Source organism: Clarias gariepinus, chromosome 23, assembly GCF_024256425.1.
Source record: "Clarias gariepinus isolate MV-2021 ecotype Netherlands chromosome 23, CGAR_prim_01v2, whole genome shotgun sequence".
Taxonomy (NCBI): Eukaryota; Metazoa; Chordata; class Actinopteri; order Siluriformes; family Clariidae; genus Clarias; species Clarias gariepinus.
This window is the reverse complement of record NC_071122.1, coordinates 3,034,978-3,050,000: the sequence shown is the minus strand read 5'-3', so window position 1 is coordinate 3,050,000 and position 15,023 is coordinate 3,034,978. Positions and strand designations below refer to the sequence as shown.

The 15,023-nt window shown below is 42.4% G+C and overlaps 1 protein-coding gene across 4 annotated transcripts in view; it reads left to right on the top strand.

The window, feature by feature from the left end:
* itga7 (integrin, alpha 7) overlaps positions 1 to 15,023 on the top strand; it is a 38,663-nt gene that overhangs the window by 4,198 nt on the left and 19,442 nt on the right. For 2 of the 4 annotated variants that reach the window (XM_053484283.1, XM_053484286.1), the window contains exons 2-6: positions 5,623 to 5,750; positions 6,048 to 6,127; positions 6,410 to 6,665; positions 8,117 to 8,221; positions 13,360 to 13,567. In XM_053484283.1, the coding sequence (XP_053340258.1) occupies positions 5,623 to 5,750; positions 6,048 to 6,127; positions 6,410 to 6,665; positions 8,117 to 8,221; positions 13,360 to 13,567 (777 nt within the window). Of the gene's footprint in view, positions 1 to 5,622; positions 5,751 to 6,047; positions 6,128 to 6,409; positions 6,666 to 7,746; positions 7,879 to 8,116; positions 8,222 to 13,359; positions 13,568 to 15,023 lie in introns of all 4 variants that reach the window. The other 2 variants (XM_053484282.1, XM_053484285.1) reach the window with 1 other exon arrangement.

Sequence of the window (15,023 nt, the reverse complement as noted above, 5' to 3'; positions counted from 1 at the left end):
CCCCACCTCCCCTGGAGTACTCTCACCCCCGCCCCGGGCGTGCCACGCCTCACACTGTGAGAGACACTGCTATGAACACTGAGAGGACAGGAACAGGGTGTGTGTGAGCTGAACTGTTCCACATGTTATCACTGCAGCAGGGATCATGATGAATAAAACAGTTCCTCTTTCTGTGTGTGTGTCTTCTTCTTCTTCTTCTTTGTCTTTGGGCTGTTCCCTTTCAGGGGTCGCCACAGCGAATCATCTGCCTCCATCTAACCCTATCCTCTGCATCCTCTTCTCTCACACCAACTAACTTCATGTCCTCTCTCACTGCATCCATAAATCTCCTCTTTGGTCTTCCTCTAGACCTCCTGCCTGGCAGTTCCAACCTCAGCATCCTTCTACCGATATATTCACCATCTCTCCTCTGAACATGTCCAAACCACCTCAATCAGGCCTCTCTGACTTTATCACCAAAACATCTAACGTGGGTTGTCTCTCTGATAAACTCATTCTTGATCCTATCCATCCTTGTCACTCCCAAGGAGAACCTCAACATCTTCAGCTCTGCTACCTCCAACTCTGCCTCTTGTCTTTTCTTCAGTGACACTTTCATGTTCTTTCCAGAACGTACCTCCACCTCTCCAAATTTTCCTCCACCTGTTCCCTGCTCTGAATACAAAGCACAATGTCATCTGCAAACATCATAGTCCATGGAGACTCCTGTCTAACCTCATCTGTTAACCTGTCCATCACCAAAGCAAACAAAAAGGGGCTTAGAGCCGATCCTTGATGCAGACCCACCTCCACCTTGAACTCTTTTGTCACACCTACAGCACATCTCACCACTGTCTTACAACTGTGTGTGTGTGTGTGTGTGTGTGTCTTAAAGAGTGTGAAGGAGGTGTAAAGGTTGGTCATGTCAGAACTAATAGTACTAATAGTTCAGTTACAGCTTATGTTACTAAGTAATACCTGTTACACACACACACACACACACACACACACACACACACACACACACACACACACAGAGGAAGTGTCTCACTATTTTTCTATCCTAAATTTGTTTTTATAATAATTTTATTTACTGCATCTGTTTCTGTCCTTCACCCCCATGTTCTGTCCTCACACACCCTTGACTCTCTCTCTCTCTCTCTGTGTGTGTGTCTCTCTCTCTCTCTCTGTCTCTATCTGACTCACTCTGTAATCGTCTCAGCTGTTGTTCCTTGTCAGTGAATTCAGCAGTAAAAACAGAATAAAGTCCCACAGATGACCTCAGACAGAGTTTCTGCCCTTCTTAGGGTTCCTACTTGATTTGACACAAACCCACAGAAGTGTTTAAACACACTGCACTACCTGTATCACACATTGTAAAGCAATCTACATCAATAACTAGTCACAATCAAACTCCCATGGTCACTGTGGCAACTGGACACTATAATGAACATGATATCCATCCTTCTCTTTGCACTTCATGTTCCTTATATGGTTCCTGATTTTTTGTTTTTTTGACACGTTCCCTCACTGCACCTCTTACATGTTTCCAAATTTCCATATATGGTCAAAACCTCCTGTAGATTTTCGAAAGGACCTTATGTGACTCAGGTCATGGTCAGATGTAGTACACAAGTGTGTATTACACTGTGTTATGTGACTCATTGACACACACTTTTATCTAACTGAAAACACTACCTTTGTTAAATGTAATACAATATTCTCATATGATGTCGCAACGCAAAGGTAATCCCCGCGCCAGCACCATTACCGTTGGGAAGCTGTGAAGGTCAGTGACTCGTAATCATGTGCTAAACACTAACCCACAAACTCACAGACTCCCTGACTCATTGACACCCAACTTACTGACTCCCTGACGCATTTATGCCATGACTCATTGACTCCCCACCGCACTGACTCATTGACTGACCCCTCAACTTACTGCCCCACTGACTTTCCAACTCACTGACTTCCCACCTTATTGACTCACTGCCTCACTGACTCCTCAATTCACTGACTCCCCACCTCACTGACCCATTGACTTTCTGCAGCACTGCTTCACTGACTCCTCACAATGCACTGACTCACTGCAAGACTGACTTACTGACTTACCACCTTACTGGCCCATTGACTCAACTAACCAACTCACTGACTCATTGCACGATTGACTCATTGACTCCCCACCTCACTGACTAACTGACCCCTCAACTTACTGCCCCACTGACTTTCCAACTCACTGACTTTCCACCTTATTGACTCACTGCCTCCTCAATTCACTGACTCCCCACCTCACTGACCCATTGACTTTCTGCAGCACTGTGCACTGACTCACTGCAAGACTGACTCACCACCTTACTGGCCCATTGACTCACTACATTATTGTATCACTAAATCCTCAACTAACCAACTCACTGACTCCCAAACTCACTGACTCATTGCACGATTGACTGACTGACTTCCCACCTTAATGACTCATTGACTCCTTGCTCCACTGTGTCGCTGACTCCCGAACTTACTAAATCACCGACTTACTGAATCACCGACATTGCTAAACCTTTGATTTTCATGTTTGCGTGAGTGTGAAGCAGGGACTGTATTCCAGGGACTGGAATTGGTTCATCTATTTGCTTGTTTCTTTGTTTAATAATTATTTCCATGGTATTATTACAGTATTACAGTACCAGTCAAAAGTTTGGGCACCTCTTCTAATCCCGTGGTCTTTCCTGATTTTTATTTCACTCTACATTGTAAAACAATGCTAAAGGCATCCAAAATATGCAATAACCTACTTTGAACAGTTTATAGTGAGATGCGTCACCGACTTGCTGAATCCCTGACATGGCAAAACCTAGGTGCGTGTGAAGCAGGGACTAACTCTCTCACTTTAATGATTTGTTTATAAAGATCATTTGTTTGCAAATTAAATTGTGTGACTGAAACGCAGAGAAGAAACACAGCAGAGTGTGTGTGTGTGTGTGTGTATATATGGCTTTAATGTAACGCTTATTAAAAATAACAGATTAATAAATTGTGTTTTTTGTGGAGATGTTCTGTATAGACATTTTAATTTCCTGAGTGTGTGAATTTGTTATCAGAGGATCAGCTGGAGGCCGAAGCCGAGTGACATCACAGCATATTTATTACTCGCAATTCATTAAAGTAAGAGCGGCTGGAACTGCTGACCAGACAATATCTTTGTGTGTGTGTGTGTGTGTGTGTGCGCGTGCGTGTGTGTGTGTGTGTGTGTGTGTGTGTGTGTGTGTGAGACTGTATGAGAGAGAAAGAGAGACAGCAGTTAAAACCTGGCCACATCCCAAATCTCTAGGCCAGGGGGACAGAGGGTCAAAACTCATTACATAAACATCACAAGCAAACTGCTGCAGTGGTGTTCTGATCAGTCTTCTTCAGTAGAACTTTGTTCAATTCAATTCAATTCAATTTTATTTGTATAGCGCTTTTAGCAATTTTCATTGCCGCAAAGCAGCTTTACACAGTCAAAAGAATTATTTAAGTTTGTATGAAATGTGAATTTGTATGAATCAAAATGGTCAGTTTGTCCCTGGTGAGCAAGCCGAGGGCGACAGTGGCAAGGAAAAACTCCCTGAGATGGTAATAGGAAGAAACCTTGAGAGGAACCAGACTCAACAGGGAACCCATCCTCATCTGGGTGAAACAGAAAGCAGTAAATGATCTGCATTTATACAGTGTGTAGGGTGGGAGGCAGTTCAGCTATAATAGCTGATGTTAATTGATGTTAATATGGAGTCCAGGTAGTTATTGAAGACCCAGGTAGACTTGTAAGAAGTTCCAGTCATGAACTATCGAACTGTCAAGTCCCCAGAGAAACAGTTGCCAACACCAGTCAATTGTTCAAACTTGTTCTGTCGAGGGAAGCACGGTCTGTCCCAAGAGCACTAAACCCCATCCCAGGAACACTAACACCTATCCCAGGAACACTAACACCTATCCCAGGAACACTAACACCTATCCCAGGAATGCTAACCCATGTCCTCTGAATTCTAATACCTGTCCCAGGAACACAAACCATCACACGCTGAGGTTTTGTGAAATGTTTAGCATCATGGAGGCGTTTGGGCATCATAACTAGCACTAAGTCAGTGACTCATTCATGTGCTAAACACTGACCCCCAAACTCACTGGGGTCGGAAACACTGACCCCCATTCAGGGAACACCGACCCCTGAGTGTGATGTCATCGCAGTGTGGCAGTGGAGTGGGCTGTAATAGACAGCAGTGCACTACATGTGACAGTAGGCAGGGTGCTGCTTTAGTGCAGTGTAGGACCATCATACAGAATAGTTCCTGAGATTGCAGAATCTTCTGAGGACCCAAAAGCAGAGTTTTACTACAGAGGTTCAGTTCTGCAGGAATTGGGAGCATTACAAAAAACTAATTACAGTGACACACAGGAACATTTTTAAGATACATATTAAGATTAAGATTCATGAGCATATCTGAATGCAGCTGACTTCATTGTCCGATGTTTAAGTAACAGGTCTCTCTGTGTAGTGTTTACTGTGCAGCATTTATTGTGTAGCACAGTATTCGTTGTGGTGTTTATTGTGTATTGTGTAGTGTTTATTGTGAGGTGTTTACTGTGTATTGTTTATTGTGTAGTGTTTACAGTGTAGTTTTTATTGTGTAGCATTTACTGTGTAGCACAGTATTTGTTGTGTGGTGTTTATTGTGTAGCATTTACTGCGTATTGTTTATTGTGTGGTGTTTATTGTGTGTTTATTGTTTACTGTGTATTGTTTATTGTGTGGAGTTTACTGTGTATTGTTTATTGTGTAGTGTTTACAGTGTAGTGTTTATTGTGTAAGGTTTACTGTGTAGTGTTTACTATGTAGTGTTTATTGTGTAATGTTTACTGTGTAGCATTCACTGTGTAGTGTTTATTATGTGGTGTTTATTGTGTAGTGTTTACTGTGTAGTGTTTATTGTGTAGCATTCACTGTGCTGTGTAGTGTTTACTGTGTAGTGTTTATTGTGTGATGTTTACTGTGTAGCAATTACTGTGTGGCATTTAAGGTGTAGCGTTTACTGTGTAGCGCCTATTATGTAGTATTTACTGTGAGGTGGTGTGTATCATTTATTCTGTTGTGTTTATTGTGTAGTGTTTATTGTCTAGTGTTTAGTGTGTAGCATTTATTGTGTAGCTTTTATTGTGTAATGTTTATTTTGTAGAGTTTACAGTGTAGTGTTTATTGTGTGGCGTTTACTGTGTAGTGTTTATTGTGTGGCGTTTACTGTTTAGTATTCATTGTGTATTGTTAACTTTGTAGTGTTTATTGTGTGTCAGAGCTGAAAGTGGGACTTGGATCTATGCTGTGTCTGTTTTTAAAATAGCGCACACAAAGTCTGAGCGGCCAAATAAGGGCGCAGGCAGTGACACTATGCTAAACATATAAATAGCCATGAAACACTTAAAGACCTGAAATTTACCCCCAGAGTGTAAAATCAAACACTGAACAACTGAACCCTCACACACACACACGCTGCCCCCATCACACACACACACCTACACACACACTTTTACAGTTAAACATGGACAAAATTTTCAGATAATGCTAAAACCAACTCTGTGTGTGTGTGTGTGTGTGTGTGTGCGTTGTTTCCATAGGATCCTGGTGGGGGCACCGCGAGCTCGCGGTCCAGGTCACCTGCGTCACACTCACACAGGTGCGCTGTATCGCTGTCCAATCACAGCTGAGGAGTTTGACTGTGAGCGAGTTGAAATCGATGGAGACGGTCAGCTGAACAGCACACACATACACACACATACACACACATACACACACCGCTTCACATTTTATACAGAAAAAACAAACGAACCCTTGGATTTAATAAAAACACAGAGCTACAGGTTTAAATACAACCCTGTACACTACACAGAATTACACACGTGACCTGTTTACACACGTGACCTGTTTACACACATGACCTGTTTACACACAACGCTACACGTTTTCCACACAGCACCACATTCTGCGTCACATCAGTTTGAGGAATAAGAAGTGCTATAGCTGACATTGATGTGTGTTACAGTACGTTTGGACAGAGAGAGTAAAGACAATCAGTGGCTGGGCGTGACGGTGAAGAGTCAGGGCATCGGAGGAAAAGTTGTGGTGAATATTTTACATAAAATTATATAAACATATGAGTCCATAATGTTTATAAATACTCATAATATGTTAACGTTTGTGCTATTATTCAGTTATTGATGTAGCTACTGATCTGATGAGGTTAAACACATTACCTGGTGTGACATCCCTGAGACAGGTGATGCTGAGTCCTGAGTAAAAAAGCACACCGTTGTAATTAGATGATAATATTAATGTGATCAGGATGAATATCTCCTTCACACTCCACCCTGCATGTTCTCACCTGCACCTTCTCGTTACCTGCAGACTTGTGCTCACCTGTACGAGCTCCGACAGCGCGTTAGCCAGCCATCCGAGACGCGCGACCCGATCGGCCGATGCTACGTCCTGAGCGAAGACCTGAGTGAGAGAGATGACCTGGATGGAGGAGAGTGGAAGTTCTGTGAAGGTCGTCCTCAAGGTCACGAGCAGTTCGGGTTCTGTCAGCAGGGACTGGCGGCGAGCTTCACCCCCGATAATAACTACATCCTGTTCGGAGCGCCCGGAACCTACAACTGGAAAGGTGCGGATCCGTCCGGTTCGGGTCCGACGCGTACACGCGGTTTACTGTAAACAAAACAACAATTAAAACAACAGCATCAGCAGACCACACAAACACACATCCGTTTCCCCTGCACTTTTACTCTGTGTGTGTGTGTGTCTTTCTGTAAGTGGGTATGGCTGTAGGTGTGTGTAATTCTGTTTGTGTGTGTTTCTGTGAGAGCTTTTTTAAATTTGTATTTGTTTGAATGTGTGTATTTCTGTATGTGTGTGTGTGTTATTCTATAAGTGTGTTTATTTGTTGAATGTGTGTCCTTTAAGTGTGTGTGTGTGTGTGTGTACATGAGTGTGTGTCCTTTAAGTGTGTGTGTGTATACATGTGTGTGTCCTTTAAGTGTGTGTGTGTGTACATGAGTGTGTGTCCTTTTAGTGTGTGTGTATACATGTGTGTGTCCTTTAAGTGTGTGTGTGTGTGTGTGTGTGTGTGTGTGTGTGTACATGAGTGTGTGTCCTTTAAGTGTGTGTGTGTATACATGTGTGTGTCCTTTAAGTGTGTGTGTGTGTGTTTGTGTGCATGTTTTTGTGTGTGTGTGTGTGTGTGTGTGTGTGTGTGTGTGTGTGTGTGTGTGCGGGCGTGCGTGTGTGTGTGTGTGTGTGTGTGCGTGTTTGTGTGTGTCCTTTAAGTGTGTGTGTGTGTATACATGTTAAGTGTGTGTGTGTTTGTGTGTATACGTGTCTGTGTGTGTGTGCGTGTGTGTGCACGCGTGTGTGTGTGTTTGTGTGTGTCCTTTAAGTGTGTGTGTGCGTGTATGTGTCCTTTAAGTGTGTGTGTGTGTTTGTGTGTGTCCTTTATGTGTGTGTGTGTGTGTATACATGTGTGTGTGTCCTTTAAGTGTGTGTGTGTTTGTGCGTGTGTTTGTGTGTGTCCTTTAAGTGTGTGTGTGTGTGTGTATACATGTGTGTGTCCTTTAAGTGTGTGTGTGTTTGTGTGCGTGTTTGTGTGTATACATGTGTGTGTGTGTGTGTGTGTGCGCGTGTGTGTGTGTGTGCGTGTGTGTGTGTGCGCGTGTTTGTGTGTGTCCTTACCTGTATTAATGTTCCAGGTGAGATGCACGTTCAGCTGCTGAACCAGACAGTGCTGGACTGGGGTTACTACGACGACGGGCCGTATGAGGTGGCAGATGAAAGACAGTTAAATGCTGCGTTAATTCCTCTTCCATATCACAGCTACTTGGGTACGACTGACCTGAGCCACACACACTCTGTAGAGGAACCGCATGAGCACCGCCCCTCTCTTACAGGCACACCCGACCTCCTTCTTGGCTGAGCCCCACCCACTCATAAGGACTCCGAGCCACACCCTCTACATCACCAACCAGCCGCATTTAAGTTACACCTGTCCGTCTCACACCTGCATGTTTGTTTTCTTTTTCTCCCCCATCACCCTCTCCCCAACAACCCCCCGGTGTTCAGGGCTGTTGTTCATGGCAAGCGTGCTCGAGGACGCGCTGGTGTTTAAAACTCTGGAACCGTCTAAACGACCCACACTTCAGGACGTGGCCCAGAATAGCTACTTAGGTTTGTTGGATAATGTTTGGTGTTTGTTTAAAACAGAAGTGACCTTTTGTTTCTTGCCTCCTGCGTGTGTGCTTGCATGTGTGTGTGTGTGTGTGTGTGTGTGTGAGAGAGAGAGAGATAGAGAGAGAACGTTTGCTTGTTGTTTGTTACAAATAACTTCTCATTTACAAAGAGAAAAACAAATTAAATAGGCGTCAGGATTGACTTGGGAGAGTTGACTTATTTGATTTATTCGAATACGTTTCGCATAATTTATTGATTTTATTTATTGATTTATTTTTTTATCAGTGAAATGTAGCTTATGAGTTTAAAATATTAATTGTAAGCTTGAAATATTAAACTCACTTTACTCGCTCTTCAGGAATTCCATTAACACTGCTTCTTTTTGGCTACTGATTTAGCCGAGTCATGTAGAGTCTCGGTTTTGCTTGTGAATCACTCGTCCCTACTGAATAAATGATTATACACTCAGCAAAAAAAGAACCGTCTTTTGACTTTCACCTGTTTTTACTTTCAGTAAACTTAATGTGTAAATATTTGTATGAACACTAAAAGAGTCAACACCATAAGACATAAACTAAAAATGTTTCCCAATGTGTCCCTGAATGAAGGGAGGCTCAAAATCAAAAGTACCAGTCAGTATCTGGTGGCCACCAGCTGCTTGAAGTCCTGCAGTGCATCTCCTCCTCATGGACTGCCTATTGCGGACAGTCTGAGCACTGATGGAGGGATTGTGTGTTCCTGGTGTGACTCGGGCAGTTGTTGTGGCCATCCTGTACCTGTCACGCAGGTGTGATATTCGGATGTACCCATCCTGTGCGGGTGTTGTTACACGTGGTCTTCCACCGCGAGGATGATCGGCCGTCCTTCCTGTCTCCCCGTCTTAGGCGTCTCACGGTGCGGACATGGCGATTTATCGCTCTAGCCACATCAGCGGTCCTCATGCCTCCCTGCAGCATGCCTAATGCACGTTCACGCAGATGAGCAGGGACCCTGGGCATCTTTCTTTGGGTGTTTTTCACAGTCGGTAGACAAGTCTCTTTAGTGTCCTGCGTTTTTAGAACTGTGACCTTAAATGCCTACTTTCTGTAAGCTGTTAAGGTCTTAACGACCATTCCACAGATGCATGTTAATTAATTGATTATGGTTCATTGAACATGCATGGAAAACATTGTTTAAACCCTTTACAATGAAGATCTGTAAAGTTATTTGGATTTTTACAACATTATTGTTGAAATACACAGTCCTGAAAAAGGGACGTTTCTTTTTTTGCTGAGTATATATATATAAAATATTAAATATTTAAATGTAATATCTTTTGTAATTAGAGAAGTTAATCAGTGTGTGCAGGTGCTGCAGTGCTCAGTGTTATTAAATGATGGTGTGTGTAGCATTAGTGTGTGTAGTGTGTCACATCAGTGTGTAGTTCACTGCTGCATGAGTGTTAGTGGGTTTGATAGATGTGGGTGTGGGCTTGTAGGTTAGCATGTTAACATGGCTAACGTTATATAAACCTACTGAGTAGCTAGCTCAGTACTAGTTTAGTGACTAAAAGCTCTCGCGTAGTAACTTACTGACAGTCATGGTGTGTGTTGTGTGTAGCAGGGGTGTGATAGTTCTATAGCACTAAATATAATCATATCAGAATAAAAATAGCTTCTAAGTGTGTTTATTTCCAGTAGACATTAGCATAACATTAACGTCTTTAATCACCTGCATGCTCCTGGTTGCTTCCTGCTTTTTAACATGCTCCTCAGTTCTGTCTTCTATTTTATTGTTCATGCTGTATTTTGATCATTCCTGATTTCCTCATAGTAAGAAACGCATCACACTTACAGTTATGGGAACTACACGTGGGTCAAACATCAAAGTGGCTGACTAACAACGTTTATGTTCCCTCACTTATATATCATAGCGTGACCATACATCCTCTTTTTTCCCGGACATGCTTTCTGTTTTCTGACAAAAAAAAATGTGTTCGGCCAGGATCTCATAAATGTCCAGGATTCGGCTTTTGCTTTCTACAGTCGTCATTAATTCTATACATTTTTGCATTACTTTTAGCTTTCTCTTTAATTCAATTCAATTCAATTCAATTTTATTTGTATAGCGCTTTTAACGATTTACATCATCACAAAGCAGCTTTACACAATCAAAAGAACTAAATTTGTATGAAATGTGAATGTGTATGAATCAAAATGATATGATTGTCCCTGATTGTCCCTGATGAGCAAGCCTAGGACGACGGCGACAGTGGCAAGGAAAAACTCCCTGAGATGGTAATAGGAAGAAACCTTGAGAGGAACCAGACTCAACAGGGAACCCATCCTCATCTGGGTGATAACAGATAGCAGGGATTGATGTGCATAATAATATGCGAGACTCTTTAGGCCACGATTTGTTGCATGCCGCCATTGGTTGGTCATGTGCATACAATTGGCCAGTACGTCTCAATCTCACGGCACCATGACGACAGCTAAGAGAGAGAGCAGCAGCTTACCTGTCAGTAGGTGGCACATGGCTCCTTAAAAGCGTAAAAGATGCCCAAATGCACAGATGATTTTTAGAAAAATTCCTGTGTTTTTCTTCTTGTTCAGATCCTTTTGAAGCGGAATGCATTTAAAGCTGACACATACACGTCAATGTCAAATAAAGGTGCTAGCGACTTAGAAGCCCACATATAAGCTCAGCAAAACACAAAATTGCAGCTAAAAGAGAGAGCTCTTCAGGTAAATTAACTGACTATTTTGTGAAACCAGGTAAAACAGATGGTGCTCTTACTGCTGCGGAGGGAGTTTTTGCATTCCATACCACGAAGCATCACAATAGCTATAGATCCATGGATTGCATGTCTGCCTTGTTAAAAAAAAGGCTTTCCCTGATTCTGAAACGGTGCAAAAACTTTCAAGCCCTTGTACAAAAACTGAAACAATTGTTAAAGCTATGATAGCGCCACATTCGGTTGACATAGCTCTGAAAGCACTGGAAGACATACCTCCTTGTGGCGTTTCTACCGATGGAAGCAATTATGGTACAGTGAAATATTCTCTCTGCTTATTAAGTATTTTGATTGGAAGAATGGTGGCATACAAAGTACATTTTACTTCAAACACCCCAGATGAGTCAGCTGATATGATTGCACAATACATCAAAGAAACACTGGAGGAAAAAATGTTTTTTTTTCCAAATGTATTGCGTTTACAGGTGACAACTGCAATACGATATTTGGGGGAACCTGGCTTAATGAAGGAGGAAAGAATGTTTGTGCAAACTTAAAGAGGTCATTGCAGCACAAGTCATTAGTTTGTGCCCAGCACACATCTTGATCAATTGTGTTCATTACAGGGCAGATACACTACAGGAGATGTTGCTATTGAGAACATAAAAATATCAGTATTTTTACATCTACAGGAAAAAACATCCCATCAAGAATTTTTTCAAAGATGAGATTAGTGAAATAGACCTCTGGCACATGCACTCACTCATTCGTGTGTTTAATTCACACATTCAGGAGATGGAAAGGGAGAGCGATTCAAATGTGGAAGTGAAGAAAACTTTTTACAAATTCTGCACCATGCTTGTTGGATGCAAGACCAATAACTTTATGTTCCTTAAGGTCAAGGGGCTACTGGCACAAAAGCACAAGGATGGACCTAGTAAGAGGTGTGACCATTTCATTGCTAAAGTACAGGGTCAGGCACCCATGGTGGAGTTCTCCAGTTTCAAGTGGACAGATCTGAGTGAGCCACCTGACTGGAATGACTGGAAGGACATAAAAGCTTGTATCAAATAAAAATACAGAAAGAGAAAAGGGGCCAATTGATGATGCAAAGTGCTTTGATCAGGTCAGCAACCTGAGGAAATTTTTAAAAAAGGTTTAAATAATGATGGAGATTTCAGTGATCTGCAAGCACACAGGAAGTGGAATATTGTAACAATATTTTGAAAGGTCCAAAAGCATAGAAAAGACTCACTTGTCTGTTGTGTCACTGAAGAGATCAGTGATGTTTTGGGGCTGTTGCTGGGCAACATGGACTTTCAACTCCCTCTAAAGATTTTCTATGGAGTTGAGATCTGGAGGCTAGGCCACTCGAGGACCTTGAAATGCTTCTTACGAAGCCACTTCTTCGTTGTTTGGGTGGTGTGTTTGAGATCATTGTTATGCTGAAAGACCCAGAAAACAGCCCCAAAGCATGATGTTTCCACCCCCATGCTTCACAGTACTGTAGGTATGGTGTTCTTTGGATGCAACTCAGCATTCAAACATAAATTCTATTTTCGTTTTATCTGACCATATGACATTCTCCCAATCCTCTTCTGGATCATCCGAACTTCAGACGGGCCTGGACATGTACTGGCTTAGGCAGGGGGACACGTCTGGCACTGCAGGATTTGAGTCCCTGGCGATGCAGTGTGTTCCTGATGGGAGCCTTTGTTACTTTGGTCCCAGCTCTCTGCAGGTCATTCACCAGGTCCCCCCAGGTGGTTCTGGGATTTTTGCTCACAGTTCTTGTGATCTTTTCGACCCCGCGGAGTGAGATCTTGCATGGAGCCCCAGATCGAGGGAGATTATCAGAGTGGTCTTGTATGTCGTCCATTTTCTAATAATTGCTCCCACAGTTGATGTCTTCACACCAAGATGCTTACCTAATGCAGATTCAGTCTTCCCAGCCTGGTGCAGGTCTACAATTTAGTTTCCGGTGTCCTTTGACGGCTCTTTGGTCTTGGCCATAGTGGCGTTTGGAGTGTGACTGTTTGAGGTTGTGGACAGGTGTCTTTTATAATGATAAGAGATGACATTAATACAGGTAACGAGTGGAGGACAGAGGAGCCTCTTAAAGAAGAAGTTACGGGTCTGTGAGAGCCAGAAATATTACTTGCTTGTAGGTGACCAAATACTTATTTTCCACCATAATTTGCAAATAAATTCTTTAAAAATGAGTTGTTGTTTTTTAAATGAGTGAGATTGGTGGAACATAAACCCTGCAGTCCTCTTTGTAGTGCACTTTTAGACCTGTGTCATGTCACACCATCATGCTGCATGTGTTCTAACCACACTCCTTCCCCTGATTGCATTGAGAGTGAGATGGCTGTTGTGTTGTGTAACTCACCTGAGTGTGATGCTAATTCGTGTTCAGGGTTTTCGGTGGACTCAGCTAAAGGAGTGATGCAGCACTCAGAGTTGACGTTCATAGCCGGAGCGCCTCGTGCTAATCATACCGGCGCTGTAGTGCTGCTGAGAAAGGACAACGCGTACCGCCTTGTCCCTGAGGTCATCCTGTGGGGGGAGGAGCTAGCATCCTCGTTCGGATACTCCGTCTCTACAAGTGACCTTAACCAGGATGGGTAAGAGATGCACACACACACACACACACACACACACACACACACACACACACACAACACAAACACTCACTCAGAGTCAGAGGGGTGGATTCATCAAATGAGATCGGTAAAAGGCCCAAATGCTATTATATATATATCTCCAAAAAGGCCCAAATGCTGGAAAAGGGATCACATTATGATGTCACTGAACGTGATGTCCCACAGAAAGTTATTAACCACTTTTCAGTGTAAGTTTAAGGCATTGTTATGGCTGACCTGTTTAAGATATCAAAATCTGGTTTGGTGGCGATCGTATAAATTCCGTAGAAAGAGTTTATTAAATTCCTTCGGTTGCATTTTGGCAAACAACACAAAAAAAATAACTGACCTCCTGTTGAGTTGAGCCATGACATGCAATAAAAGTTGTTCAGCTCAAGAAGCTCTAAATGTCTACCAGGTTTCGTGTGCATACATGCAAGTGTGTATGAGTTATACAGCAAGAGAACCCCGGGGCCCAGACTCTCAGGCATCCTAGATTTAAACCTGTCTGCCAATTTTCATGGGTTTTTAAGCACGTTAATACCCCAAAAAGCTCAAAAGGATGAAGAAAAAATCCTTAAAAAAACAATAGGGCCCTTCACACACTATAATGACATGAGCCTGATGTCATAGTGCTTGTGCTCTAACAAATAAAATAGCAAACTGGTTCGAACCCCGGGTGATGCTGTTTTCCTCTCACAGCCGGAGGCACAGAGAGAGCTGATTGGCCGAGCTCTCTCAGGGGGGAGGGGTACGGTGGCCCTGAAGTGCAAAACAAATTAACAAAACTAAAAAACAAAATAACAAAACCCAAAACAAAATAACAAATTCAAAACCAAATTAACAAAACGGAAAATAAAATAACTAATATCTGACTGGCCGAGAAGTGCAATACAAATTAACAAAACGGAAAACAAATTAAAAACCAAATAACAAAACCCAAACTATTTTTTTTTTGAGGGGGGGAGTATTGTTGTTTTGTTTTTGTTTTTGTTTATTTTGTTTTTGGATTTGTTAATTAGTTTTCCGTTTTGTTAATTTGTATTGCACTTCTCGGTCAGTCCGATACAAACCGAAAAAGGTAGGTATAGTTAGCAAATGAAATGCTTACCACTGATTGGACGAGACATCTGTCACTCAAGATATACAGGAAGTAGGAACTTGTTTCTTTATCTTTGTTTCTTGTGTGTTCTGATTCACTTTACACTATGATGGCCGTAAAGTGCAAAACAAATTAACAAAATTGACTTCAGGGCCACCGTAAGAACGCCATATTTGAAACCACAATAATGTTTGCACATTCATACACACACAAATTTCCCGCTACTGTACTACAGTACTTCCTGTATATCTTGAGTGACAGATGTCTCGTCCAATCAGCGGTAAGCATTTCATTCGCTATCTATACCTACCTTTTCCGGTTTGTATCGGACTGGCC